We start from the raw sequence: 27289 nt of genomic DNA on the forward strand, positions 1-27289 counted from the left end.
ATTTTCACTGTTACACGCTAGGGGGGCGCTATTACACATCTCCTGAATGAGGCTGCATGTCCACCAAAGCATTTTTAGCCGGCTGAAAACGGCAGGCGCTCTGCTGAAAAAGCTCAGCTGTGAGCGCTTGAGACCCTGCGGTTGTTATGATACAGATAATGTACTCACCCCCTTGTCATCCAAGATGTTTATGTCTTTCCTTCTTCAGTCGTAAAGAAATTGTTTTTTGAGGAAAACATTTTAGGATTTTTCTCCATATAATGGACTTCAATGGTGCCCCAAATGTGGGATCCCAACCACATTTGGGATCATTTGAAGCTGCATTTAAACTGCATTTTGGAATTTGAAACTCAAGGCACCATATCAGTCCATTATACGGAAAAAAATGCTGAAATGTCTCCCTCAAAATACATAATTTCTTTACGACTGAAGAAAGAAAGACATGAACATCTTGGATGACAAGGGGCTGAGTACATTATCTGTAAATTGTTGTTCTGGAAGTGGACTTGTCCTTGCAGAGGCATCGCGAATTAAATGTTTCTCCAAGCATTATTTTTCATAACAACAGTATGGTAGTCTGGCATTTCCAACTGGTAAAGACATAAATACTAGGAGACAAGCATTATTAACTTCTCCAACATTGTTCAGTCGAAGTACAAGTAGGGTGATCGGTATTAGTCCCGCCCCTGCTGCGCTCTGATTGGTTGGGTAGAAAGTGACAGTGATGAGCGCAGCGTTTTACTCAAAGTTGAACATTCTTCAACTCTCTGCGCCGAGAATAAAAACGCCCGAACGCTCAGCACGAAAAAGACGCTCAGCACTCGACATGCTCCTGGCGTTTTAAAAAACGCGGTGCTCCCATTGAGAACAACTGAAAAAATATGCCAGCTGTGGGGAAAAACGCATTTGTGGACACTCGGCCAGAGTCCAGAATCTCCCGATTAAAAAAACACAGCCGAGGAAGACTGTGTTTTAATTTTATCTAAATTAAATTTTGTATTAAAGTAAAAATCCTACTTCTATAGTACAGCTAATTTAGCTTTTGTTCATGGTAAAGTTGTAAAAAGGTGAAAGAGATCAGATTTATGGTCTTTATAGTAAATAATCTTTTTACATGGTATGAATGTACATTTTTCTCTCTATGGTAAAAGAAATATTTTTCATCAATATTAAATAAAAGTGTAAGGTTTTAACTAAACATAAATATATGGTTTGAGAAAAAATAAATAATACATTTGGTTATAACAAATTCGATTTTCCCTCAGTGTAATGGACATCCAGTGGAGGGACAGAAATCTCTCAGGGTCCATTAAAAATATCTTCATTTGTGAGTGACATGAGGGAGAGTGCTTGATGACAGAACGTTCATTTTTTGTTTAAACTTCCTCTTTAAAGGATGTACATCTGGTTACATTCTGACTTGTTGGAATAGAAAAGATGGAATAGCTTTTGAAATAGATTAGAGGCACTTTGGTTGATCAGTTTTCCCTTTAAAGTCTGAGAAGTCTCCTTCCTTAGTTCCTGAAGTTGGGAGTTTTTCTTCAGTAATTCCAATTTAGCATACGGTGCTGGTAGAAGAATCTGGCTCTCTAGAACTGCAGCGTTACACTACCGTATTCCTGTGCCGGTACGGTGGAGGTGGCAGAACCGTTCCCGGTCTCTTGCTAAACTCGGAAAGATATTCAGGGTTGTCAGCCACGGCGATGCGACTTCGGATGCTGTGCCTGTAGGGGTGTTTGCTTTTGCACACTTGCGTTGGGTCTTGAGGGTTTGGTTGGGTTACCTTGGGTGGTAGACTATGCTGCCAGTAGTCAGGATTATCAAAATTCTTCTTCGACTTCCTGTCAATCATTACAGTCCCAGAATGACCCGTTTGAAGCATGTTACCTGGATAGATAAGGTGGCCGGGAAGGCCAGATATACTTTTACTAGTGACTGCTGATTTCACCACTTGAGCCGGATGGGTTGAAGAGCCCGGCTGACTTGCCAGACAAGGTTGGATCTGTTGGCTGACGAGGGAGATTTGGGTTAATAAGGAGGGATTGCCAGACATGCTGGAGGAATTGGACTCGGCACCGTGTGGCGACTGGGAATGCTGGCCATTTTGGCTCATTGATCTTGTTTGGGGGGGCTGAACAGGTGGAACGGCAAAATGAACATGTGTTCCCTGGCCATGGTGGTGGGCTTTCCCAGTTTGTGTTGAGAGGATAACGTGGCTACTTGCGGTGTTGGCTGCTGTTGTCATCTGCAGCGGGATGGAAGCTCCATTCTTCCTCAGAATCTCCTGGTTCGTCCCACTAGTGTTGTTGTATGTGTTGAGGTAAAGGGGTTCATTGATATACTCATCCTCACCCTTGGGTTTCCTATCAGGGGTGCTGTGGTAACCCGGGTTGTCCAGTGCAGTAATATTTCCATTTTTCCGCTGGTTTACAAAAGGATTCTCCTCGACAGGACTAAGATGGTCTGTAGATACAAAAAACAATGAAAATAGAATGACAAAAGTTCCACACTGTATATAGAATCACTGCAATTCACCACTAATGATTACTGAAGCAGTACACACTAGATTTACACTAGTATACATCACTGTTACTGTAACAATATTTATATATCATTTATTAATCTTAGTTAATATCAAGTTCAAAATGTAATACATTATTAAAATTGTAAAGTTGTATCTGTTCACATTAGTTAATGTATTGTGAACTGACATGAAAATAAATATTTTTAATAACTTACATTAACAAATATTAATAAATGGTGTAAAAATATATTGTTCATTGTTAGTTCCTGTTAATTAATGCATTAACTAATGTCAACAAATGAGACCTTATTGTAAAGTATTGCCTTGTTATTTTATTAGGGTTATTTATTTATTTATTTTTTCCCCAGTTTTACTTTTAGTAATTTATTTACTTCAGTTAAATGCCAAGGCAACATTTGTGACTCTGGACCACAAAACCAGTCAGTAAGGGTCAATTATTTGAAATTGATTTATACATAATTTAAATCTAATTATTTAAAAATCTGGAATCTAAGGGTGCAAAATAAATAAATAAATAAATAAATATTGAGAAAATCACCTTTAAAGTTGTCCAAATTAAGTTCTTAGCAACACATATTACTAATAAAAAGTTACGTTTTGATATATTTACAGTAGGAAATTTACAAAATATTTTCATGGAACGTGATCTTTACTTAATATCCTAGTAATTTCTGGCATAAAAGAAAAATAGATAATTTTGTCCCATACAATGTATTGTTGGCTATTGCTACAAATATACCCGTGCTGCTTATGACTGGTTTTGCGGTCCAGGGTCACATTTTAGTTCCATCTAATATTTCTATTTTACGTCAATTAATGACACTTTTACAATAGTTTTATTTAACAATAACAACACTGGAATAAATCAGACCTATGTAAGATTAATTTTTACATTCTTCAAGAAGTCATGTAAATAAATGAACTAAGACAATTTTCCATCTTCCATAAATCTAAACACAATATATGCTTGTATGAATCAGAATTTTGGTTCATGTAAACACCTCATTCAACATAAATCACCTCATAAATCGAGTGAATATATAGATATAATTCTAAGTGATTAAACGCAGACAGAACTACTAAAGAAACACGATTTTTGGAGAGAAGAGGAGATTTTAAAAACATTAAAAGGAACACTATGGCCTACATTTGTTCGAATCTCATGACCTACATTTTACAATTCATCACATTCTTGTGTGTTATTGTTCAGGAAATGAATAAGAATTAATGAGCTGATTAAATTAGTGTTCGCATAATAAATATGGAGCATAATAAATGAGCAGTATTTCCAGAAGAGAGCATCAGTGTTAGTTTATTCTGAATATGCTGATTACATGTGCACAGGAATATTCATTCAGCTGTGGAGCATGTGAACATCTTCTGAATAAAGGCTTAATAAAACATGGACCTTAATTGGAAATTATGTAAATATGGTCACCAAAAGTAGAAACACTCTTTACTTAATGGCAATGTGGGCTTGTTAAAAAGCTTTAGCTACAGTTAGCTACTTTGTGGTGGTAACATATAGCCTCCTCGTTGTAGCTTAACTACTGATACTAGCATAAAAACGGTGAGTAGCCTACTTATAGTTAACCACCCACAATTCATTGGCACTCTTTAGTTTGAGGCCTCTAAGGTGAAGGATGAGACCATTAACTGCTGCCAAAATTTGTAATGGAGGAACTCAGAATCTATTGATTTATCTTCCTACTCAACCCACCACACTGGATTAATGTTTTACTCCAGACACCCTTTTGTTTTAAACTATCTGAGGTTGAAATGGAACGCCTGCGATATTATCGACCACAGAATGTGTAATAAAAGACTTTCAGAGGTGATTTACACCAAACTAATTCATGTATACCCAGAAGCGACATGCACATGCCTCCTCATACTTTTGCGCCAAGTGGATTTTGAATGTGACCTTTTTAATTTTACCTGAGGCTGATTTGTTCATAGGGCTCATGTAGCCATCTTCATCAGTGGTCTTTTGATTCCTCTCTCCTAGAAAAACAGTTGGGTCCGCGCTGTAGCGCTGGCCGTCGCAGTCGTCTCCAGCAGACATGGGCTGTTTTTTCAAGCTCCCATTACAGTGTTGTTCCTCAAGGGCATCGAGAACCACACCTTGTGTGCTTACTGGGATGAAGACGCCACTCGCTGTACCAGAAGGTTCCTGGGAACAAGCTCCCATTCCGTCTTCTGGGCTAAAAACTCTGTCACGACAGTTCAGTTGCGTCTATATGGGGGAACAAAAATAAAGTTTAGATGGATCATCCACCTGCACCAATGACTCAGCAATCATTTAAGTGTCTAAATCTTTAGTTTTATAATGATAGTGCTTGATTGCCAATAAAAAGGTGGTTGAAAATTGTATGGGCTATCATTGCTAGAAAAGAAACTAAAATAAGAGATGACTGGATAGGCTATTTACGTGCATGTGGAAAGATGTGTTTTTGTCTCTCTCGTCATCCAAATGCAAGTGGTTTTGATCCACAATTGAGGGGAAAAAAAGATATGGGAACTTCAATGGGATGATGGTAAGTTAAGGTTTCAGCCCTGGTGAAAAACCAGCATATGCTGGTAGGCATGTTTTGATGCTGGGATGCTGGTTAGGTATGTTTTGGTGCTGGTTTAAGCTGGTCCTTTGCTGGTTTATGCTTGTCCTTAGCTGGTTTATGCTGGTCCTTTGTTGGCTTATGCTGGTCCTTGACCAGCAACATGACCAGCATAAACCAGCTAAGGACCAGCAAAAACCAGCAAAGGACCAGCATAAACCAGCTAAGGACCAGCTCAAACCAGCATCAAACCATACCTAACCTGCATCCCAGCATCAAAACATACCTACCAGCATATTCTGTTTTATTCACCAGGGAGGGATAAAACAGAATTGCAAAAATAGTGATTACTTCCAACATAAGGTGGCAATGTTTGGCTGGTTAGCATTAGAGTAAATGAGTGAAATGAAAGCCAAACCTATTTTCCCTCAAGGAATAGTTTCAGGGAGTTTGTTTCTTCTTCGGTACAGATTTGGAGAAATTAGCATAACATCACTTGATCACCAATGGATCCTCTGCAGTGAATGGGTACCATCAGTTCAAACAGTTGATCAAAACATCATAATTTGTTTTTTTACAAACACAGCTTTTCACTTCACAGGATGTTACAGTTGAGGTCAAAAGTTTGCATCCCCCTTTCAGAATCTGTAAAATGTTATTTTACCAAAATAAGAGGGATGATACAAATTACATATTATACCTGAATAAGATATTTCATATAAAACATATAGTCCACGAGAGAAAATAATAGTTGAATTTATAAAAATGGCCCTGTTCAAAAGTTTACATCCCCTTCATTCTTAATACTGTGTTGTTACCTGAATGATCCACAGCTCTGTTTTTTAATTTAGTGATAGTTGTTCATGAGTCCCTTGTTTGTCCTAAACAGTTCTGTTGTTCTTCATAAAAGTCCTTCAGGTCCCAGAAATTCAGAAATTCAGAAATTTGGTTTTCCAGCATTTGTGTGTATTTGAACCCTTTCCAGTAATGACTGTATGATTTTAAGATCCATCTTTTTACACTGAGGACAACTGAGGGACTCATATGCAACTATTACAGAAGGTTCAAACACTCACTGATGCTCCTGAAGGAAAAATTATTCCTTGAAGCTGGGGGTGAAAACTTTTGAACAGAATGGAGATCTGTGCATTTTTCTTATTTTGCCTAAATATCATATTTTTTCATTTAGTATTGCCCTTTAGAGGCTACAGAAGATACTTACATGTTTCCCAGAAGACAAAATAAGTTAATTTTATCCTGATCTTTAAATTTAAAAAGTTTTCAACCCCCGGCTCTTAATGCATGGTTTTTCCAGCATCAGTGAGCGTTTTAACCTTCTGTAATAGTTGCATATGAGTCCCTCAGTTGTCCTCAGTGTGAAAAGATTGATCTCAAAATCATACAATCATTGTTGGAAAAGTTTCAAATACGCAAAAATGCTGGAAAACCAAAGAATTTGTGGGACCCATAGGGTTTTTCTGAAGAACAGCAATCAGTCAATGTCCTTACTACCTTTCTGGGCTTTGAACGAGTCAGTTGCATTGCTGTCTATGCAGGGTCAAAAAGCTCTTGGATTTCATCAAAAATATCTAGTTTCTATTCTGAAGATGAATGAAGGTAATCTTGGTTGCACTGCAATCAAGGTATACTTTAAAGAAAGCAAAGAGCTATTCTTACCCTACTGGTATCCATTGGTGGTCTTGTTGTATAAGAAGAGGTAGCGATATTGAAGGTCTGAGGAACCAAATACTCTTCAGCGTCCATCAGGTCATCCAGCTCCTCCTCATCTAGAAGACTCTGGAAGAACTTACTGTGGTTGGGGCTGGGCAGCTTCATGCGATCGTCCCCCTGAGAACAGAAATGACAACATCACTCTCTGCAATCACCTTGAGTTTAATGGGTGGTGTAGGACAAAAGTATTGATTTTCAAGGTGAGATGTAATACAAAAATAGTCATATTCTCACCTGTATGACGAGGTATCTCTGAGGGTCTCGTGCCATGCGGCTGAACTCTGCAGCGAGTTCTTTAAACCGAGGCCGACTATCAGCATCAATCATCCAGCCTGGAGGTGAAGACAGTAAGAAAAGCCATGTAGCAACTACATTTGTCAATTACACAGTTTTCATAGACAGTGCAATGCAGTTGCAAAAATTAGGAAGGAAGGAAAAATACATAAATAAATAAACAAAAAAGACAATGACAAGATAGATAGATAGATAGATAGATAGATAGACAGACAGACAGACAGATAGACAGACTTATTTGCATCTCATTGTTTTTTTTTTTCCACATCAGAGTTAGAATTTGCCCAAATTACTGAACTTCTTACAGTTCTATTATGTCTCTGACAGGAAGTAACATGCCCTCACCTTGCAGCAGGCTGCTCCTTATTTCCTCCCAATTAATTTCCTTTCAGTTCTCACACTCAAACACATTATCCAAATGAGCAGCAATTACTCACGCAATCACACCACGTTTCATCTCCATCAATATTTCGCATTTCATTGTCCGTGGGGTTACAGATGTCACAGCGAGTAGAATCACAAACAACAGCTTACAGTCAAAATGTAATTAGAATTAATGGGTTCAATCCGCGTCTCATTTCATCTCTTTGTGTTTATTTGATTGAACCGGCTGAGAAACCCCAGCGCTCACTCAGCTGCTTATTTCCACAGTCCGCAAGACTGTCTGGTCTAACATGGCGAGCAGCTGGGCTAAAAACGATGTGACTGCATGTATCTTGCTATATAAAATATTACGGTGCCAGCATGGAAAAATCATGGAAGTAAGGTTTTGTGGATATTAAAGTTATTGTCATACATTGGAATTTACTTTACAGTATTTTTAAACAAAATGCATGCATGCTAGTGCTTTTCTGTAGCATTTGAGCTACTGATCACATTAAGAGTTCTACATAACACTCACATTTGACCATCACCATGTAGACATCTATGGTGCAGATGGGTGGCTGGGGCAAACGCTCGCCCTTCTCCAAGATGTCTGGAATCTCACGTGTGGGAATCCCATCATAAGGCTTTCCTCCAAATGTCATCAGCTCCCAGATAGTCACACCTGAATGACAATAAATGAAAGGCAACACATCACATTCTGTATGTGTATATATATATATATATATATATATATATATACATACAGTGCTACCTGAAAGTTTGTGAACTTAGATTATTTCTGCATAAACATGACCAAAAAGTTAATCAGATATATATATTTATATATTAACAAATATATAAATATATATGTTTGCCACTATTTATTGAGAAAAATGGTCCAGTGTTAAATATTTGCAAGTTGCAAAAGTATGTTTCTCAGTAAATAAATGACTGATGTTTCTCAGTAAATAAATGACAAAGTATATTTTTGGTCTCATTTGTTTGATTGGGTTCTCTTTGTCAACTTTCAGGACTTATATTTATGCAAAAATATGTCATATGTATGCAAAAATGTAGAAAATTCTAAAGGGTTCACAAACTTTCAAGCAGCACTATATATTTATTTCTATTTTGTAATTTTGTCTTATTTTATTGTGCTTTTATTGTATGTTTTTATCTTTCAATTAATACAATTGTTTTATTATTTAATTTAAATAAAATATATTTAGTCATAAAATCTAAAAATATATAACAGTTTATTTTATTTAAAGATATTGCATTATATAAAAATGACAATGTACAGCAAATATTAGAGTTTAAATATCTGCCATTTTAAAACTGCAAATGTGTAGCAGGATATATTATTTTAAGTGTATCTACTGTATATGTATTATATGTAGTATTTATATATTAAATCATATTCAGATTATACCAATAGTTTTTGATCACAAAGGCTGCATCTATTTAATCAAAAAGACAGCAGAACAGTTATATTGTGAAATATTTTAGAATTTAAAAGAACTGCTTTCTCTTTATATTGTAAATATACATTATTCCTGTGTAAAATATAATTTATTCCTGTTATTCAAATCTGAATTTTCAGCATCATTACTCCAGCCTTCAGTGTCACATGATTCTTCAGAAATCATTCAAATATGCTGATTTGCTGCTTAAGAAACATTTATTATCATTATCAGTGCTGAAAACAGTTGTGCTGTTTAACATTTCAATAGACAGAAATATAATATATAATTATATTATAATTAATGCATCTTTGCTGAATAAAAATATTAAAATATTAAAAAATAGGATAAAGCAAAAGTATTTTACTTACCATAGCTCCATACATCACTCTGATGTGTGAACTTCCTATAATGAATGCACTCTAGGGCCATCCACTTGATGGGCATCTGCATACGAGAGAATTCTCATCAGGATGTGATAATCATATATAGTATGCAATCATGTATTTAAAAAAATCAAATTTGGAAACAGCACTGCAAAATTATTAGAAATTAGAAATACCATCAAGCAACTACCACTCTCACTGATTAACAGTTTGATATCCAACCCACTACATGAATTACAAAATCACTTAAAAATGAGCTCAATAATTCCAAACCAGTCACATATAAAGTCTGTCAGAACCAGTGTGTCTGGGGTTCTAAACACTTACCTTCCCTCCATCTGAGTTATACTCCTTTTCATCAGCATCCAGCAGTCGAGCAAGTCCAAAATCAGTTATCTTGATGTGGTTTGGAGATTTGACCAGGACATTACGTGCCGCGAGATCCCTGTGCACCAGCCGCCTCTCCTCTAGGTACATCATACCCTGTCGAATAGGAAATCTGAGTGCTTCTATGCAAAAACATTATGGTTATCACAAATACAACTACAAATCATTACATTACATTCAGAACATTAGAAAACTGCATTTTAGGCAATAACTTAAGCTACTTTCAGTCATAAGATAAAGTGTTGCACAAGTTGGGAACAAACAAACAAAACAAAAAACGAAACAAAAAAAATAACATTATAACCATGATGAAAATTTTTTATCGTGTTTCTGTAGTTATTGCTCATAAATCAGCCCACAAAAAATATTTTCTCTGGGATTCAATGTCCATGTTTTTTTTCTTGTTTTTTTTTTTTCTCCAGATCTTAAACATCCTTCCTTTTCTGTACCAAAGTTGTGACAGTGATGTTTTAGAAAAATTGCACTTAAAACCAGAGTTATTTTTACTAGAACCAGAAACATTATAACTTTGTGCAGTTATGAAAACAAATTGACATGTTTGAGGAACTCTGAAGAGAGTAATTGTCCCTGCGAGTTGTGTTTCTTTTGCTGCTCGCCTTTACTGTGAAAAAGATTGAATGGCACAGTGATATAAAATTGCTTTCATTTCAGCCCGTGACATTTTGCAAAGAAAAGTGTAAAAACACACCCAAAGGGACAACAAAAACATTTCAAGGGTGCACTGGTGTAAAATATTAAATAAATATGATGAGAATTATGATGGTCTGAATATTTCCAATGTTTTTATTATGAATGCAACATTCAATAGAAGACAACAGTGACCATCAAGCTGTGTTCAAAACGGAAAAATGAGAAACATATTTCTCTATAATACACTGTTCCCTTTGCCATGCCGTCCATCATTTCGTAGGCAATGTGTCTTTTTCTTGCTTAAGTGCTGCTCAAAAGTAGTTAGCAGCAAGAGAAAAGACAGGCAGACGATGTGAAGTCAAGCACATTGTGTTAAATGCATTTTGTCTTGGAACTTTTCAGCATTACAGACAAATGTGAGAATTAAACATAGGAGCAGACGCCTGATACTGAGAGAATGAATCATGGACCGATCCATCATCAGCCACACACACACAAAACACACAGACCAAGGCCACAGTGTGAAATGTAGTGCAAAACTTTTCCAAGTGACACTTTTTGTTACTGTATTAATAAAAAAGTGTATTGTATGTAGTGTATATATCTGTATACAACCTAATAAATCAACATGACATATTAGTTTTATGTGAAGGTTTGGGAACCCCTTGCATAATCTGTGAAAACGTGAATAATTTTAATAAAAAAAAGAGAGATCATACAAATTCATGTTATATTTTTTATTTAGTACTGTCCTGAGTAAGACATTTCACATAAAGATGTTTACATATAGTCGACAAGACCAAAAGTAACTGAAATCATTACATAACCCCCCTCAAAAGTCTGGGAACCCTTGGTTCTTAAGGCTGTGTGTGGTTACCTGGATGATCTAAAAATGTTTTTTTGTTTTGTTTTGTGATGGTTGTTCATTAGTCACTTGTTTGTTCTGAACAGTGTCACGGGGGCGGAGCAAAGCGACAGACACAGTGGGCGTGACGTCAGGCCTCGGAGAGGCTTTTATTAAACAATAAAACAAAGTGTCCAAAAAGGGGGAAAAAGTGTCCAAAACAAAAGGGGGATCTGGTGTCCTCGAAGTGACGGGGTTCCGTGAAGGAGGGGTAGTGTTCCAAAAGGGAAGGGTCCAGGTAAGGGGCGGAGTCCGGCGGCCGCACGCGCTCCCCGCTCAGGTCCGGGGTGCGAGGGGCGGCGGCTTCTCTAGCGGCATCGTCCTCCTCCACCTACGCGGCGCTTCTGGGGGATAACACGGCCCGGCATCCTGGCCCGTCAGCCGTTACGGGTGCGGTCCTCATCCGGACCCGCGGGGTCCGGCAACTCGTCCTGCGGCGCTGGTTCCCTCTTCACCCCTTCCTGGACCCACGAGGACACCAGCGTGCATGCACGGGGAAGAGACCGGTCTCCCGAGGAGAGGCGCGCTCGGCATTTTAACAGCGGCGGTGATGAGGCTTCATTCACATCAGGTGTGCCTCATCACACGCCGCCAGACCTGGATGTTTCGGCGCCCCTCCTCCTCCCACACGCCCACTCCCGTCGGGAGCCTGGTGAAGGGCGGCGATTACCGACGGGGTGCAGCTGACAATAAGGGGGGGAGGCAGTCGACTCGTCACATTCCCCCCCCCAAGCGACATCCCCGTCATCCGGTCGCCGCCCACGCAGGAGTGCTACCTTCCTCAACCAGGCTCCAGCGGTCGGAGTGGGCGGGGATTCCTCTCCGGGCGACTCCCTCTCGCAACGCCACCGGACCGGGGACAGAGAAACCGGAATTTAGTCGACAGCCTCAACCAACCGCAGGGTAAGTGATATTAAATGAAACAAGTCACTTACCCCTTTAGCGGCTGGGAGGCCGTCACCGTTCTCTCCGTCCTCCGGGTCCGAATCTCCATTGACTTCTCTTGCGAGCGAGAGGGGGTGACGTCACCAGGTGATTCCCACTGCGCTGCCTAAGCTCCGCCCACGCCTGCATTCTCCACCACTTGTCACGGGGGCGGAGCAAAGCGACAGACACAGTGGGCGTGACGTCAGGCCTCGGAGAGGCTTTTATTAAACAATAAAACAAAGTGTCCAAAAAGGGGGAAAAAGTGTCAAAAACAAAAGGGGGATCTGGTGTCCTCGAAGTGACGGGGTTCCGTGAAGGAGGGGTAGTGTTCCAAAAGGGAAGGGTCCAGGTAAGGGGCGGAGTCCGGCGGCCGCACGCGCTCCCCGCTCAGGTCCGGGGTGCGAGGGGCGGCGGCTTCTCTAGCGGCATCGTCCTCCTCCACCTACGCGGCGCTTCTGGGGGATAACACGGCCCGGCATCCTGGCCCGTCAGCCGTTACGGGTGCGGTCCTCATCCGGACCCGCGGGGTCCGGCAACTCGTCCTGCGGCGCTGGTTCCCTCTTCACCCCTTCCTGGACCCACGAGGACACCAGCGTGCATGCACGGGGAAGAGACCGGTCTCCCGAGGAGAGGCGCGCTCGGCATTTTAACAGCGGCGGTGATGAGGCTTCATTCACATCAGGTGTGCCTCATCACACGCCGCCAGACCTGGATGTTTCGGCGCCCCTCCTCCTCCCACACGCCCACTCCCGTCGGGAGCCTGGTGAAGGGCGGCGATTACCGACGGGGTGCAGCTGACAATAAGGGGGGGGGAGGCAGTCGACTCGTCACAACAGTTAAACTGAGCACTGTTCTTCAGAAAAATTCTCCAGGTCCTGCAGATTCTTCAGTTTTCCAGCATCTTTTTGCATATTTGAACCCTTTCCAGCAGTGACTGTATGGTTTAGAGATCCATCTTTTCACAATTTCACAAAAACATTAGAAAAGGTTCAAACATTCACTGGTGCTCCAGAAGGAAACATGATGCATCAAGAACTTTTGAACAGGATGGAGATTTCCTTCCAATTTTTCTTATTTTGTTGAAATATAACTTTTTTTTCCATTTAGTACTGCCCTTCGGAAGCAACAGAATATACTTGCATGTTTGCCGGAAGTACAATTTACCTTGATCTTCAAATTCAAAAAGTTTTCACCCCCCCGGCTCTTAATACATCATGTTTCCTTCTGGAGCATCAGTGAATGTTTGAACTTTTTTTAATAGTTGTGTTACAATAATAGTTTTGAAGGGGGTTATTTTAATAATTTCAGCTATTTTTTGGACTTGTGGAGTACATGTAAACATTTTTTATGTAAAATAGACAGTACTACAAAAATAACATTCTCTTATTTTGTTAAAATTATTCACATTTTTTACAGATCATGCAAGGGGTTCCCAAACTTTTGCATAAAACTGTATCCTGATACATTTTCAAACATTTCTTGTTTACAAACCCTTTAAAACACTACTTCTGTGAAATAATATTACCGTTTATAAAAGCAGTTTTCTGTTTTAAATTATTATAACTGAAAACTATAGTAGGTTTACTTTGTAGATCAAGCTGTTTTATTATGAAAGAACTTTAGATTTTAATTATTTATTTTCATGACCCTTTTGTCACTCTTTTACAAACAGAACTATTTAAAATGTAGAACTTGGCTTTAGATGTCCCTGTCCCCACTTCTAACTGTTTATTCTCTAATTTGGCATGAATAATATGCACATTATCCAGTCACTTAACAGCAATAAAACATACACAGTCCAAATCATAACTGTGTCAACAGCAGTGCAAGCCCAGCATCTCTCATAGGATAAATTACACAGCACTATTCTAAATGAGCAGCATCTTTCCATAGTCTTACAAACCATCCATTTCTTTTTTATTAACCATTAAACAGAAATTCATTCCCTCAGGCTCGTTCCGCTCTTCCTGTGCGCCATGACCATTGCTTTAGTACTGAAGGATCAAGTGTTTAATGTCTTACACGCTCCATGGATTTCTAATTCTTTTAAATAGATACAGGACAGAATGAACACTACTTGGCTCAGGTATGCTGAGGTTTGTAGTAATCAACATTTCCACTGATTGACTGTCCAGTCCCAGAAGTAATCTGTTTTAAATACACTTTCATTTCACTGCACTGTAATTGCATTGGCGTAGCTCCATGCTAGCTCTCTTAGAGTAGCCAAATAAATACATGCAATAAGAATGGTGTTTATTTGTACCGCGTTGGCTGATTGGTCTACTATCTGAAACATGTATTATTTATTACTGATATTTGTTAACAATGTTGGCTAAATGTCTTAATGATGGATTTTTTTCTTAAAAACATGTTTTTGTTAACTGATGGACTGGAGTTATGTGGATTACTTGTGGATTATACTTTTTTAATCAGCTGTTTGGACTCTCATTCTGATGGCACCCATTCACTGTAGAGGTAATGATACGGTAAATGATGAATTGTAAAAAATGAACACTACCCCATTATTTAATCACCCCCAAGCCATCCTAGGTGTATACGACTTTCTTCTTTTAGACAATCTGAGTTATATTACAAAATGTCCTGGCTCTTCCAAGCTTTATAATGAAAAATTTCCACATTTCTGTAGCTTCCGCTAGTATGGATCTAGGTGTAATGTATAAATATATTATAACTGTGGTTGTTGCCAAGGTGTTAACTTTTAGATGGTTATTTGCCAACCAAGCTACTGCCACTGAGATGAACGGGAATGCTAATGAATAGCTTTCTCAAGTTATTATAGCCTTTCTTGGATGTTGCTGTGCATTTCTAGAAGCATTCATTGCTTTTAGAGGCCTTGAGCTTTCTGTATATTCAGACCTTTAACTTCACTTAAAGAAAAAGAGAGAGAGAGGCCGCATAGATAAAACAGGCAGCAAAGAGCAGTCCTTTGTGTCCACTGTTTGAGAGCACCCAGATGAAAGTAGGAGTAACCTAATCAAAACGCCGCCTGCATTTAGCATAACAAGCCATCTGCATGCCGATCCAGGGAGCGAGACTTAATGCCGGCGTGAGGTGCATTCGGGGGCATTCATAGAGCGTCTCCTCATCTCACTCTTTTATGCACCAGCTTTTATGTGTGCATTAATAAAGGTTAAAGTTTCTGTGGAACGGAAGGAAAGAGGGTCCCTCGGTGCCCTATTACAACATATTCTCGCCTCCGGATAGGCAAATAACAAAAATTAGACTCACTTGATTACTTGGAACTAATTAGAGAGTGTAAGAAAAAAAGGGGGGAAAAAACAACAAGGCGCTATGGTGAAAGCATGCTTAATTCTGTGGACAATAATGCTGACAAGGGTAGAAAGAGGAATTGGGCTGGAACGAGAGAGAAGCCATACTCAGCATCACGATGGGAATAGAAAGTGACAGAGGTGACTGGTATAAAACATACCGCAAGGACATATAGAAACCTATGATATATATTCAAAAATGTGCTCAAAAGTTACAATCAAAGGCATGCATGCTATCATTATCATGCAGCCAAAGAGAACGTTGGGCAATATGGTTGCTGCACAAGCCTGTCACTGCATAAACTGGTTATTAAAACTGGTTTTACTTTCTAACTATATTACAATTTTCAAGAAGAGTACAAAGACATATATAATATGAATTAATAAACCTCAAATTCTTCATTTAAAAAGAGCTTTCCAGTAGTTATGACATTCTGTTCAAACGTCTCAAAAATGCAATCATTCTGACATGTCTTCAAGGCAGCATCTCTCAATTTGGGGAAAATAATGAAACTCCAAAATGGAAAAAAATGATTAAAACAAATACTGCTCCATTTAATTAGAAGTTTCTTTTATGAACTGAAATATTTACACACTTAAAATTCCGACGAAGTCAAAAAGACTCAGTCGTTATTGAATTATTATTTATTTATCCTTTAATTTTGCTCGTAAATGCCTAGCTTATCTCTGCGATAATGCTAGAATCTTTCTAGTTTCTACTAGCATGGTTGACGTTTCAGACTATATTACTATTAAACACTTACAAAAATAAACTAATAAATAACTGCGGATGTTCTTCATGATCATATAAATCAAGGCAAATATATTTATTTCCTCTAACTACAGCTATATTAGACATCAAACTAAATCATTGGTGCCAAAACTAAACAAATTTACCAAATATACAAAAATTACAGATTGCTGATGTAAGAAAAACCCTAATGTATGTAAGTCACAAGCAAAACCTAAGAAACAGTTTTTTTTTCTTTCTTTCTTTTTTTTTTTTCTTTTTTTTTACTGTAAATTATCCAACGCAGACTTTTTTCACTTTCAAAAATCATAATTTTGGTAGTATTTTACTGTAAATTTCATTAAATGCAATTAATAGTAAGCTTATGTACTATATGTGAGCCTGGACCACAAAACCAGTCTTAAGTAGCATGGGTATATTTGTAGCGATAGCCAAAAATATTGACTTATCTTTTATGCCAAAAATCCTTAGGATATTAAGTAAAGATCATGTTCCATGAAGACATTTTGTACATTTCCTAACATAAACATATCAAAACATAATTTCTGATTAGTAATATGCATCGCTAAGAACTTCTTTTAAACAACTTTAAATGCGATTTTTTTTTCAATACAGTATATTGATTTTTGTGCACCCTCAGATTCTGGAATTAACAGAAACACAAGTTATATGTCACCGTATGGTGGATACAGTGGTCAACTACAGGACACAAAAAAGTCTGAAAACACTAAAATCATCCTATGTGCATACCCACTTGTTTTGTTTGGGTTTCCATGTGCAGTTACTCACAAACAAACATGTTTGCAAATCTCAAACACAAAGATGGCACTAAGAGCCAGTGTATCCCCTAAACATGCATGAATAATACAGAAACTGCACTAATAGACTCGACATACTGAAACTGTGCAATGGCAATATAAGTATGAAAATCTCCCTGTGGAGTCTCCTGAAGCATAACATTGTTTTCCAGAGACATTGTGAGTTCTGTCTCTGCCACATAGCAGTAAGATTGTCCATCATCTGGACGGGTCTCAAATGACACTTATACTGAACAGCAACACACTGTTTCGGAGGCCCAGTAGGGCACTAATCTAACAGTACAATAGTTCTTGAGAGAAACAGATTTACTGGATATGATACAGCTTACTTTACACAATCAGAACGTGATGAAACAATGTAGCTCACCAATGTAAAACACAAAACTGAACGGGTGAAAAGAAACACAAAAATGACAAAGCATAGAAAGAAAGACTCATTTAAGCCAATATCTATTTCTACAAAGTTTTCGGGATTATGGCTGGCCAGATTTGACCAAAAAGACTGGCCAGATCTGAAGAGCAGAGGTGAACGCCTCTATACCCAGAGCGTCCCACTGCCTCCTCTCATGGCATCTGCTAAAATGTCACCACTCAGGTAATAAAACAATAAATCTTTTTGATATTTAGGAGAGTAAATATCACAAAGTAGCTCTGATTTTTTTTTTTTTTTTTTTTTTTGAGAAGGAAGAAACAAATATAAAAGGAAAGAGAAAATGTGGCTATTAATATTACAATACCAAAACTTCAGCTCATGGTTAGTAGAGTTACCTCAAAATAAACCTTGAAAATTACATAAAAAAAAAAAAAAAAAAAAAAAAAAAAAATTACTTGATTCATTTAAATTATTGTTAACTAAATAAATAAATAGACATATTTTGAAGAACATCTTAAAAAAATCTAAAGAACCTTTTTTGACTTTTCTGCATTTGAAAGGTTCCATGGATGTTCAAGGTTCTTCAAGGAACCAGTGATGCCAATAAAGAACCTTTACTTCGTATAGTGTAAGTCATCATACATTACCTATTATCTAATGCTTTAAACTGGTTTGTATAGTTGTGTTCTTTGAGTTCATTACCAAAAGGTACACAAAGGGGGATGTGAGAAATTATTACCGCTTGATTTTGAGAAACGTTAGAGAGTAATTGTAGGCTGTAATGAAAGGTTCAAGAACCTCTCTCACATTTCTTGTAGTCCCAGGAGAAGGAGAGGCTAAGATTAAATGCCATGGAAAAGATGAAGGTGCAAATTAAACCAGAATGCCATTAATTTCCATGTTTCGTTTCTGGTAATGGCTACAATTTCAGTGACACTCCAGCTGACATGGCCTTGGCTTTTCGATCCCATTACAAACTGCAATTAACTACAAATTAAGCCCAGTGTCACTAGTGGTGTCAACAGCTTACAACCCCAAACTCTACAGATGAAATCTTACTGTGTAACAGACAAACACACATTTACACACCCATTAGGGAGTCATTCTAAGAGGCTCATGGGAAATCTCGTTTAGCAGTTCCTCTAATCTGTTAGAAACCACATTACCTGTATGATACTTCAGCTGAGCAGAATACGTTGGTATATTTGCTCCTGCGACCCTCTAACCAACCTGATGTCATTAGTATTTGTAGGTGTTCATTCATAAAGTGTACAAGTACATTTTCTCATGTTTAGATCAATAAAATGCTGAAATGTTTTCTAACATATTTGTAGATAAATTAACATTATTAAATGTTTTATTAGTCATAGTGACTGTTAAAATGTTTTTTTTTTTTAGTCTGATTTCTCAGTGCTGCTTTTGATTTTGAAATATTATATAGTAAATACATAATCAGTTGTTTCTCCCAAAAGCTAATAAAATTAAATGGACAACAAATGGACTGTGTTTTGCAATTTTAGAAGCAATCTAAAAGTCTTCAACTGTGATCAGATTTGCCAAGATAACTTTGCAATCCTAAGTCAGATATTACTTAAGTTTTTCGCATCAATTTATATATTTGACGTATTTAATATAATATTTATTTGTTGAACTTAAAAGACTAAGACCATTAAAAACTACAACCGAAATAAACAAATTAACAGCTGAAAAGAAATATTTAAAAATATAATAATAATGTCAAAAGCACATTATGAAAATGATTAAAACTAAAATATAAAAGGTAACACTTTAGAATAGGAAATACAATAACGCATATTCACTATTAAAAGTTTTCCTGAACAAACTTATTATTTGCTGCTTATTAATAGTTAGTAAATTAGTTAAGTTTAGGTGTGGGGTGGATTGAGGGACATGAAATATGACCATGCAGAATAAGGCATTAATATGTGCTTTATAAGTACTAATAAACAGCAAATATGCTAGTGATATGCATGCTTATAAGCAACTAGGTAATAGTGAGAATTGATCCTTAAAATAAAGTGTTCTCATTTATCTGTACTCTTATTTGCCCTTAACAACTTTAGGAGAAATACTTTGAAATTAAACACAGATTCATTCAGAAATGTAAAGTAAACATTTGTAAAAGCATTTGAATCATGAACATACTGGAATACAGTTATTCGGTTAATCGTTGTTAAGTGCAAAGACCCAGAAGAGTCCCTTTCATGATTAAATATGGAAAGTATATGTTGACAGCACATCTAGCAAATCATTCTTATGGGAATCAATCTGGAAAGCCATAAGACATTACTGCTTTGCACAAAAAAAAACAAAAAAAAAAACAAAAGTCAACAACAGTAGGTTTACCTGTATGCAAATATATCATAGAAACCAAGGTAAGATTCTCATTTGAATTCTTCATAGAAAAACAGTAGATGAATGAAAGATGAAGTGAATAAGAGGTTTGTGGGACCTGAAGCTCATTTAATGAGGCCAAAGGAGATACGCCTGCAGCAAGAGAAAGCCATTTGTGCAGGGAAATTACACCGAGGTATTCACAATATACACTGGTTTTCTAATCCTGAATCTCAGGAGAACCCACACAGTATGCAAAAGAGGGAATCTTGGAAGAAGATCCCTTCGGCACAATGAGAAATTTCTGATGAGGGGTTTCTAACATGTTTCACAGAGACAGTGCGCATAATGCCAGACAAAAAGAAACAGAATTACAGAAAATGCCTTATTATGCATAAGAAAAATTATGTTTTTGGAAAATTATGAATAGCTCTGTAATACTGTCGGTGGAAAATATCAATTATAACATTTGCATCATTGCAACTCTTTCTTGCACGGTAAAAGAACAACTGCAGGCACAGTACTGAGCTGCTGATGGTGATCAAAGCATGCTGGGAGAGATGCTTGTGTGTTGGAGGTCTGCCTACTGTCATACCTACAGTGCATAGGGGGTTAACGCTGCTGCTGCTGATTGGTCAACTAAAAATGGTCGAGGAGTTGCTATTGCTTGGCAGACTGAACCTGCCAATGTGATTACTGTAATGTGGATTCACACCGGTTAACATTTCATTTAAGAACTGAGGCACGTAACCTGCTTTAAATACATCACCTCATAATGAGTGTAATCTCATCCTCATGCCGAGGTCATTATTTCACTGCGTGCAGGAGCAGTTTGGCAGCTCAATGAGAGTTTGGCCGGTAAGAGCATTTTCACTTTTCACAGCGTGACCGGGAAAACCTCTAGCAGCGGGTCTGTGTCACCAACAGAATTCCAGGGCAGAAATAGGCAAGGTTGTCGAGCGCTTTGCTCAACCTACAACCTGATTAATAGGTGCCATTAAGCCAAAGCCCAAAGCTCTGAGTTACAACAAACCAGCACCCATCTCTTGAACTCAGCCAATCCATTTAAACAGACAGATTAAACGACCGTTTCTACGGTGGTGGAACAGAGGTAACTTAAACATGAATACAGTGAAATACAACACAGACATGCAAGCACAGAATCCCCAATGACTTTTCCATTACTTCTCTGGCTATGCGTTATTTAAATAAAATTACATATCAGGGTTGTTTCCTCCGAGGAAGCAAAGGAAGCCAGTGCTCAAAATACTGAATGAGAAAACAAACTGTTGTACAAAAATAAAACAATGCAAATATTACAAAATATAACTTAAAAAAAAAATAAAATCACTTGTTTTTCTAAACAAACGTCCAACAACAACACCAGCACATACATTTACAGCAGGGGACCGCGTCTCTCTTGCCTCCCCTGAGCCTATTGAGTTTTAACAGACCCCCTAAAGTGTGCCGTGATAACGAAACAAAAAGTCGTTTTGAATAACAAAAACTATGATGAAAATCTATTGACATTTTCTTCAACTAATAAAAATGAGATTAAAATGGGAACAGATTTATTTAGAACGAATCTGCTGCATGGTTAGGAGGTTAGATGCGTACATTTGAACGGTAACGTAGCTTATCTATCTGGCGGGACATAAGCTGGCAAACACGGTTTCATTGAAATGAAGTGGTTTCATTTCATTTTAATATAAAGGCATGTTACGTGTCACAGCAGTTAAATCTGTCTGTCATGATAAAACCTTAATATGAAACCTATTTGAGTTTGGAAATTTTAGTCAAAATAAAATTTTAGAGAAATGCTTAAAGGAGAAGTCCACTTCCAGAACAAAGATTTAAAGATAATGTACTCACCCCCTTGTCATCCAAGATGTTCATGTCTTTCTTTCTTCATTTGTAAAGAAATTGTGAAAACATTTCAGCATTTTTCTCCATATAATGGACTGATATGGTGCCCCGATTTTGAACTTCCAAAATCCAGTTTAAATACGACTTCAAACGATCCCAAATGTGGTTGTAAACGATCCCAGCCGAGAAAGAAGGGTTTTGTCTAGCGAAACGATCGGTTATTTTAATAAAAATAATACAATTTAGATACTTTTTAATGCCAAACGCTCGTCTTGTCTTGTTTTGGAAATGGACTTCTCCTTTAATAAATGCATTATACTGTAACTAAATCCATTCGATTTTGCTGACTATCTACTGTAGATTTAGTCATCTAAATCTAAAACTAGATTAAAACTAAAATTCAGATTTAACTACAATTTTTGACTAAAATATGACTAAAACAAAATGACATGTTAGTCAAAAGACTATTACCAAGACTAAATCAAAATTTGCTGTCAAAATTCTATGTTGCTGCACATTCTACATTTGTGGATCAGCGTTAATGGGAAGACTAATTTAAAAACAAAAAATACGTAACTCACACACTTATTTAACCACTTATTTATGTCAAAATAAGACTTAAAATGGCATGAAAATGATCTGTGAGAGTTTTTAGTAAGTAATTTCAGCTTGGTGAAATTTAAAGTAAATGTCTGTGACCAATGTTTACAGAGCTTTGATAACTGATGATCCAAAATCTCAAAAGTAGTTAAAAGTTTACTATCAAAAACAATAGCTGAACATAAGTTCACAAATTCAAACATTTCTTTATCATTTTATCATCTAAATTAGGAAATAATAAGGAAATGTTCCTTCAGTATTTGTAAAAAAAACATAAAATAAACGCGGCTATAAAGTGTTCAATAGCTCAGTTAAAAAGTCACAGATGGTCAGTTTTTCAATTCCAAGCTGAAATGAAGACTGATGGAAGCCTTTAAAATACATGTTGCCTTCATTTACCCAGCATGCCCTTTAATATAAGATTAAGCAGCAGACCAACAAAGAATTTGTATACTACTTTTTTTTTTTTTATTTATCAACATTTTTAGTAAATAAAAGAAAACACAAGAAGAAGTGTGTGTGTGTGTGTGTGTGTGTGTGTGTGCTTATGTTAAAATACTGTATCCTACTGCTGCATAATGTGCAGTACAAATAAGTAAACCATTGAAAGGCTCATATGATTGTTTTAACAATACAATGTTCGTCTAGAGTAGCTAAGACAGGAAAATTCTCTCAAAAGATTTTCCTGTTTGCCATATGACACCTTAATCAAATTTCATTTTAATAAGATTTTTGATTTTTGAAGTTGAATTCCAAAAGTTTGATAGCGAAGTGTCATAATAGCCATTGTTTGAAGGGAAAGATTTTCAGTGAATAATAACTTAAATGTTGGTCTTTTCCTCACACTGATGTTTGCACTGCAATATTTGAAAATAACAGTAAAAAATATGTTTTTTTTCATTAGTTACAGCTGATTAGATCTAGCTTTCTGCCTGCTTTAGACATCAATGAGCCAAGCAGAATTAAACATTCAGACATGGTATAAACCAATTTATTGTCTTTTTAATGGCACTTTTTGTCCTTTTTTGGAACTTGACAGACATTGGTTACTATCCATTTATGATCTCGACATCATCAGCATTACCATTCTACTACACAACTCCTTTTGTGCACCACAGAAAAAATAAGAGTCAACATTTTGAGCAAAAGCAGAGTAGATCATAAAAGTAGTTTCTGGGTAAACTATTCCATTTTAAAATACATGCACATACTAAAACAATTACTGAAGTCAAAAGTCTGCAATATTTACAGGGATGCTGTCTGACTGGTTGCACAAACCCCTGAAACGCTTCTTACCTTCGCGATCTGCACGCACCAGTTGAGCAACAGCTGCGAGCCGATGTTCTCCTGATGTTCATGTACATAGTCCAACAGGCAGCTGTGTGGCATGAGCTGAGTTACCAGCTGAATAGTGGGACTCAAGCAGACCCCCAAAAGACGCACTAGATGAGGATGCTCCATGCTGGCCATGATCAGAGCCTCCTGGTGTCCAAAAACAGAACAAAAATAGGTTGTTGAAATCACACAATGAAAATGTTTCTCTGGAGATACTGAACAACCAAATCAACAAACAATCAAAATGTCTTTTAATGGATGTTACAATTGCACTTAACACAATCTATACACACACCAACGATTTTTAAATATTAAATATGAAAACATGTAAACATGCTAGGTGGTCATCTTTAACTACTTCTTTATGTCTTTTGCAGCACCTCAAGTACGTGTGTGCATTTTTAAGATACTGTTTTAATTAAAATTAGTGCTGGGTGACGATTAACCATGATTAACTGCATCCAAAATAAAAGTTTTTGTGTACATAATATATGTGTGCACACTGTGTATATTTTTATGTATGCATGTGTATATATTTAAGAACAAAACAATGTATGTTTATATATTAAATGTTTATTATATAATATAAATTAAATACATTTTATTATTTTCAAAATATATACTCTTTGTGTGTCATTGTAGATACATAATAAATGTGCACAGTACATACACGTTATATAAACAAAAACTTTTATTCTGAATGCGATTAATCGTTGCCCAGCACTAATTAAAATTTTAACTTTTGAAAAGATTTTGAATTTTTTTCAATATAGAAGTCTTGCTGCGTTCCATGATTTTATTACTAATATCTTTGTTCTTCATTATTTGTATTTTCTGAAGCTATTTATTTGAAAAATAAAACAAGAAAAAAACAACAACACTGCACACCACTGTTTTAATTTATTATTAGTTTAATTATTTGAAATTGTACCATTTCTTTTTACAGCACTTTTTATTACTTTTTTATTATTTATTATATTTTTTTTTATTACACTTTTTATTAAGACATTTTTTTTTTATTAAATATTTAAAATATTTTATAATAAAATAAATTACTTTAAGAAAAATCAACATACTGGACAATGAAAGCCAAAATTTTATACAAATTATATAAAATGTCTAAAAATACAAAATGCAATACAAAAAAACCCCAAACAAAAACAATATCAACAATACATATTAATCAGCACTAAATGCCATTGTAATGTTGAATGTTGAATCAAGAGGTCTATGGCAATTCCCAGTTCTACTATGATAAAATACTGTAACTTTCTGATCTCGTAACTTCCTCTCTAGTCCATTTATTGAAACAAGATGCAAAAATGACTTGTTGCAAACTTTTGTCCTCTTTCTCACTTTTAAATCTCTCTGTTGCCAACACGCACAAACAAACAAGGAATTTTTGTGCATAGTTTCTTTTTCCATTCAATTCTCCTCATGCCGATGAGTTTGCTCACTGCACCGCACCCATGTAAACACAGATATTCATGCATATATTATGTGTTTTGTGAACCTGTCTATGTAATGCAGCTTTGCAGGAAAACTGTCATTTAGGGACGGGATTGTTCAAACTTGACTGTAACTGACAGCAAATCTACAGTTTGTGGTGTTGTATCTCATTTCACATGTGAAGAGGCTGTTTAAATAGAAGTCTTCATGTACCAAATAGCAAATAAACAGCCTATTTCATTCAAAAGGTTAGAGAGAAGGTCAAGAATAACTCGTGATGCCGAAAACCTTGACTTATCATTACAAGAAACCTTAAGAAAAAAATAACATGTATATATGATAAGACCCCTTTACTTTTTCAGCTTTGTTTGAAGCAAATAACAGCACTATAAGCATAAATCCTACACAAGGTATAACAAGTTTCTCCGCAAATGCCATTGTATTCTTGCCTCCTACAGCGAAGATAACCTCCATTAGCGAGCCTGACCTCGCCAGCCACTGTTGACCTGTCTCACTCAATTAGCCGTATGTTTCAACAGGAAAAAAGTGCCTTCATAATGCACATATAGCATATAAATATTTATGTCTTACAACGGAGACAGGGATGAATACGAATCTTTCATGAGTAGGTCTGCATCATCTTGCCTGCTTATGTATGTGCACAGATAACAGAACACACAAACATGCACACAAAGGAATTCCCAGGCAATCGCAGTCAGCTGCAACACATGAGGCCGCGTTTTGATGGCTTTTTAAAAGAGCCTGACCTCTCTCTGAATCTCGGGAGAGCAAGACAGAGAGAAAAAAAGAGTGGTGTGGTACAGTATGTGACTTCGTGCTGTTATTGGACTCATCTCTCTCTACAGATCGTGCCTTCCTGTTCTTATCATTTGTTTACTACATTTATTTATGTCTGTAATATGATTACATTGTAGTATATTCAAAAAGACCTAAATCTGAATTGGCGGTGTGGTTATTAAAATTAAATAACAGAATTGATATTATTGCCATAACTTCTGTATTTATTAGCATCTTTAGCCGTCAAACGATTAATCGCGATGAATCGCATACAAAACAAAAGTTTGAGTTTGCCTAATATATGTGTGTACTGTGTAATTATTATGTGTATATATATAAATACAAACAAATTCATGTATATATTTAAGAAATATTTACAAGTATATGTATTTATTTTAATTTTTATATAATTTATATTATACATATAAATATTTTGTATATGTTTCTCTTAAACATATACGTTAATTTGTGTGTAATTATACATACGTAATAATTACATGCAGTACACACATATATATTCTCAAACTTTTATTTTGTATGCGATTAATTGTGATTAATCACAGTTAATCATTTGACAGCTCTAGCATTTATTTATTATTACTTATTATTTTAGAAAGGCATTGTTTAAAACTTTAGCCACTGAATTTTTTTTTAAATATTAATGAAAAAAAAGCAAAATACTAATGCTTACCAAGCAATTATTTAATCAATAATCTAGTAAAAAAGAGTAATATTGTGAGATATTATGACATTTTAATATAACCTTTTTCTGCTAATATATTTCAAAATATAATTTATTGCTGTGATAAAAGCTGAATTTTCAGCATCATTACTCCAGTCTTCACTGTCACATGATCCTTCAGAAATCAGTCTAATGCACTGAATTGATGCGCAAGAAAGATTTCTTATTATCAATTTTTGTGGAAGCTGTGATACTCATTTTCAGGATTCATTGATGAATAAAATGTTCAAAAGGACAGCATTTATTTAAAACAGAAATCCTTTGTAATATTAATATTAATGCATCCTTGCTGAATAAAATAATGAATTTCTTTCCAAAAAATATTCTTTTGAATGGTAATTTAAGGAAGCTACACTTCTTATTTAACTAGGATAAACTTTTTATTAGAATAATGTGCACAATATTAAGACCAGGAAAGAACGTAAATGGAATCAAGTTTGATTTTATGTCTACCTTAATAGCTGAACTGACATTTAAACAACACTTTATAGTAGTATTATTAAGATCAAAGTAGTTAACTCACATCCATAAACTCCACATTGGCTTTAGGTCCAGTGCTTTCATTGAGTATCTTTATAGCCACAGGAATCTTCACAGTTTCTCCTTCTGGAACCCAGATTCCCTTATGAAGAAGACCTCAGAATCAGTCAACAACCCCTCAAATCATATAAAAACAACCAATGCTGACAGCTACACACATTAA

The 27289-nt window shown here is 36.4% G+C and overlaps 1 protein-coding gene across 1 annotated transcript in view; it reads right to left on the reverse strand.

Moving 5' to 3' along the window:
* Nucleotides 1-222: 222 nt before the first annotated feature.
* Nucleotides 223-27289, reverse strand: part of erbb4a (erb-b2 receptor tyrosine kinase 4a) — a 184333-nt gene continuing 157266 nt past the window's right edge. The window contains exons 19-27 of the mRNA XM_051118003.1: nt 27110-27208; nt 23559-23744; nt 9668-9823; nt 9326-9401; nt 8027-8173; nt 7066-7163; nt 6778-6948; nt 4484-4781; nt 223-2463 (exon numbers count right to left, since the gene is read on the reverse strand). Coding sequence (XP_050973960.1) covers nt 1604-2463; nt 4484-4781; nt 6778-6948; nt 7066-7163; nt 8027-8173; nt 9326-9401; nt 9668-9823; nt 23559-23744; nt 27110-27208 — 2091 coding nt within the window. The 3' untranslated portion in view covers nt 223-1603. The remainder of the gene's footprint in view (nt 2464-4483; nt 4782-6777; nt 6949-7065; nt 7164-8026; nt 8174-9325; nt 9402-9667; nt 9824-23558; nt 23745-27109; nt 27209-27289) is intronic.

This window comes from Labeo rohita, chromosome 1 (assembly GCF_022985175.1).
Source record: "Labeo rohita strain BAU-BD-2019 chromosome 1, IGBB_LRoh.1.0, whole genome shotgun sequence".
Taxonomy (NCBI): domain Eukaryota; kingdom Metazoa; phylum Chordata; class Actinopteri; order Cypriniformes; family Cyprinidae; genus Labeo; species Labeo rohita.